At 37.3% G+C, this 4147-nt stretch overlaps 1 protein-coding gene across 4 annotated transcripts in view; it reads left to right on the plus strand.

Annotated features, from left to right (window-relative positions):
* Positions 1 to 3806, plus strand: part of rin (ras GTPase-activating protein-binding protein 2) — an 18230-nt gene extending 14424 nt beyond the window's left edge. For 2 of the 4 annotated variants that reach the window (XM_070145519.1, XM_027354967.2), the window contains exons 7-11: positions 1 to 160; positions 310 to 472; positions 683 to 786; positions 965 to 1108; positions 1332 to 3806. The exon at positions 1 to 160 is cut by the window's left edge and continues 113 nt beyond it. In XM_070145519.1, the coding sequence (XP_070001620.1) occupies positions 1 to 160; positions 310 to 472; positions 683 to 786; positions 965 to 1108; positions 1332 to 1574 (814 nt within the window). In that variant the 3' untranslated portion in view covers positions 1575 to 3806. The remainder of the gene's footprint in view (positions 161 to 309; positions 473 to 682; positions 787 to 964; positions 1109 to 1331) is intronic. The other 2 variants (XM_070145521.1, XM_070145520.1) reach the window with 1 other exon arrangement.
* Positions 3807 to 4147: the final 341 nt, after the last annotated feature.

Raw genomic sequence — 4147 nt, forward strand, 5'->3', positions numbered from 1 at the left:
CCCACAACCAGAACCTGTTCAGTTGCCATCAAATGAGCCGAAGACTTTTGCCAATCTCTTCAAAAATTCCCAAGGTTTCCCTGCAGCTCCAGCACCTGCTGCCTCACAGCCATCATCTCATGCCCAGCCAACTCCTCCAGCACAGCAACAGCCCCCACAGGTGAGCCACAGTCTTTCTCTGAGGACATCATATACGGAAGGGGGGGGGGTTCTTAGTAAATAGTTAGGTTCTTCATTAGAATTGTGTTTTTATTTGTAGATACAATCTAATATATTATTAGTTTCTTATGAATTTGAATTAATTCATAGAATCGAACTGACAACCGAACCCAGGCAAGCACCACCACTCCAGCTGTGAGTCAGGCTCACTCTACTGGTGGCTTCACCCAGAGACCACCAAGGAATGCACAAGGTCGAGGGGCACCGCGTGATCGTCCTTATAGGCCTAACAGTGAAGACAATTCAGAATTGGGTAGGTTTATACAACTGTTAATCTTGTTCTTGCATTTAAAAAGTTTGTACAGACATTTGGAGCTAGTTGGAAGACACATCTCTGAAGTTATCCACTTTTTATTTATGCAATGCTAGATTTCATCAGGTAACAGGATTTTGTTTCATCTCTGAAAGATGCTCATTATCATTAATGGAAACTGATTTTAGTGATGCTATTCTGTGTCCCTAGAGAGCCTAGGTGGGGAAGAAAGAAGGAGAGCTCCTCCTGTACCAGACAGTCAGCAGATCTTTGTTGGTAACCTTCCACACACAGCTGGAGAGGATGAACTGAAGGTATGGGGTTTGAATACGTCTTTGTGTTCTTTTTTTATTAGTATTGTCTTTTTCATTGTTTCATATATTAATTTTTTCTTTCGTTCTCATTTTTACAAACTAATTGCAGATAGTCAGTCAGTGTTTAACATACCTTTTCTTGGTATATGTAAATAGATTAATACATGTTAATTTGCAGGCGGAATTCTCAAGATTTGGGAAAATTATGGATATCCGTATTAATACTGCTAAAGGAAAAACTGGTCCCAAAGGTCAGGTCCCCAACTTCGGTTTCATCACATTTGAAGAGGAAGGTTCTGTGTCAAAGGCTCTCAACTCTAGGGTAAGGACAAAGATAACAATCTACAATCTGAATGTTTGAGATATGTTAGAGAAATTATGTAGCATATGAGTAGTGTTAAAATGTCAGCTGTATTTATTACAAAATGAAAGTCCAAATAGAATATATGCTTTTAATGTACAGTTGCTTTTCATATACTACAACTAAAAATGATCATGTAATTTTAAGATTTGTTTTAATCTAAACTTTTATTTACTTCCTACAGCCAATCCATCTTAATGGTGAGCATCGGTTGAACGTGGAAGAGAAGAAGGCTCGCCTAAGGATGGATGGAGGCGGAATGGGCCGTCCCAACAGTGGCCGTGGAGGAATGGGAGGCAGCGGTGGCATGCGTCAAGGCCCCCCTAGTGGCTTACAGGGACGAGGAGGAGGACGACCAGGCTTTAATCGTGACAGTAATCGAGGTGGACCAGGTGGACCCAGAGGTAGTTTTGCACCGCGACGTTAGGCTAACCAATTATAGTCACCATGGCCTACTCTCTTACTACTCATAGGAAACCTCTGTCCAGTGCAGCCAATCTCAAACGGATGGCTGCAGTGTAAGTGGTCCAAACATCTGCAAGAGGACTGCTCAAGTAAAATCTGCAGTAGAGCCATTGTACAACTTGATGGAATGGTGTGCTTCTCAGTGAATGTTGCTGTTTTGATAATGTAACTCAACAATGGCCACTTGAAAATACTGGTGCTTGAGGTGATGATGATGAAACTTCAGTGATATGGTAAACAAACTTCACAATAACATAAGTGGCTTCTTTTGTAATTTAGTTACTCCCACTTCTCTAACTGTATTAGAGTTATCAGATTGATTTCCATTTCGTGAACACAACAATTTTTCCACTGATGACGTGTACTTAGACATAGTGCCTCCCCTGATGTAGATTGTGTTTCTATGAGTAAATAAAAGAACCCTCCTTTTTTGGATGGTTGTGATGGAATTCAATCTCTAAATCTTGGACAACAATTACTCTTTTATTATTATTTGGTAATAATAAAACATGTTATTGTGATTACCAAAATCATTCCCTTTTTAACAGCTACTAGTCAGGATTGAAACAAAGGTTTTTTTGTGCTTATTTCAGTTTCAACATCTAAAAAGTCCTTGAAATTATATTGGAAATATAGAAGAAGTGGATTAAAATGGGTACTGCTTGAGGTCATTGATTTATGTACTGGTATTTGATTCCAGTGATGTTTTTGTATGTTAGAATTTTTTAACTTATTTTTGAAACTTCAGCTGAGACTGATGTACATTTTGTACCTGGCAACAGAAGATTGGTGAGGTTTAGTCCACTTTTTCCAGTGATCAGCATGCAGACACAGTAATCCTCAGAGATGTCTTATCTGACTTGGCTCACATCCATGCTCACTGTTTTGACGTTACATTTCCAGCACTGCTGTCATACTGGGCATTACACATACATAAAATGTTAACTTGTTACATGTAGTTCACAAGGCCAAGTACAGATTAGCATCTGCTAATAGCTGATTCCATTTTTTTATTTGATGTGGGTGCAGTTGCCAATATCCGTTAATATTGACAACTTCACATTATCACAGAAGTACTTTAACTGGAGGAGCGAAGAGGAAACCAGTGTCCAAGGTCACATTCTCGTCTATTTTGTAGTAAATCACTTTGATCACTACTCAAAGATTATGCTTGATTCAACCTCTTTCATATGTTGTAGTGTGCTAGTTTCTCCGAATGGGAAATGAATAATAGAATGGAGCATTTATATTTCACAAGTGTGAGTTGTAAACACCCCAAAGCATTTCTATATTAAAAAAAAAGAAAAAAAACAATGTGCGAAAGAGGGAATAAAATAGCCTTATCACCACCAACACTGTTGCAACTACTTTCCCCATGTTTGTTTCATTCCAAGGGATTAGATATAAAGGGTGTCTTGAGCATGCAATAATTTTCAGAACTGGTAAAATGGAATATTGTTTTTTATATTATCATCGTAAGTTTTAGTATTAAATTTTTCATTGTGTAAACTATGTACAAATCAGTATTACTTTTCTTTTTCTTTTTTTTTTTTTCTTTTTCTTTTTTTTTTTCTTTATGCACAGTTTGTTACTGGTTGTGTTACAATGGAAGCTCTCACACTACAGTATGATGAGCAGAAATGTGATATTAGTTTAGATAGTGGGCAAGCAGACACAGGGCAGATCTGAAAGTCATTGCATGTCAGGATAGCTTTTGAAACTGTCCTTTCAAATTGTTATAGAAGGGCATTAGATAATTGCCCACACCTGGAGCTAGATGAACCTCTGGGAATTGTTACAGGGACATCAGAAGAGAACTTAGCTCACAGGTCATGTGAAGGGATATGCTGTAGTTGCAGACTTTATACATTCTGTTCATGAACTATTGAATTGGTAAATTGATATGGGTTACTATTTTCCTTAAGCATAAAGGAAAATAATTCAGATTTAATTTGAAAGTCTAGACACCTCAAACTTCAGCTATTCCAAATCCCATAGCTTACATTATCATTGGAGCTCCTGGGAGCATGGCTAGCATGTGATGTTTTAATTTGATTTAAAAGTTTTGAAAAAGGTTTGAAAATTGCTTTTGCTTTAACTTCCTTTAAGGTCTGTTCTTGCAGCTCCTCCTGGTCAGAAACTTTGTGATGTCAAATACTGATGAATGAAAGTGAGAAATAAAAGCCTCTTTTCATGTACTGTTTTCTTTTATTTCCTGAGTACATAATTTAGGTACATAGTGATTTTAGCTATCAACTGTGTTCCTGATTAGTACTGCTGTTCTAAAGAAAAGGTAATGATCTCAAGTCCACATAAACTGGTATATGTGGGATCTTCAGTTGTCTAATCTGATCAAAAAAAAAATTTCTGTCCAGCCTTGAAGAAAAATTCAGTAGATATTGATAACAGAAATACTGAACATGTTGGATCATCAGGGTTCTAAGTACAGTTTGCAAACCAGTAACAGGTGACAATTATTGAGGTGTAGTGTCATGGAATAAAGGTATACTTGATAAAATAATTTCCTTTGTAGTA

This window comes from Penaeus vannamei, chromosome 34 (genome assembly GCF_042767895.1).
Source record: "Penaeus vannamei isolate JL-2024 chromosome 34, ASM4276789v1, whole genome shotgun sequence".
Lineage (NCBI taxonomy): Eukaryota > Metazoa > Arthropoda > Malacostraca > Decapoda > Penaeidae > Penaeus > Penaeus vannamei.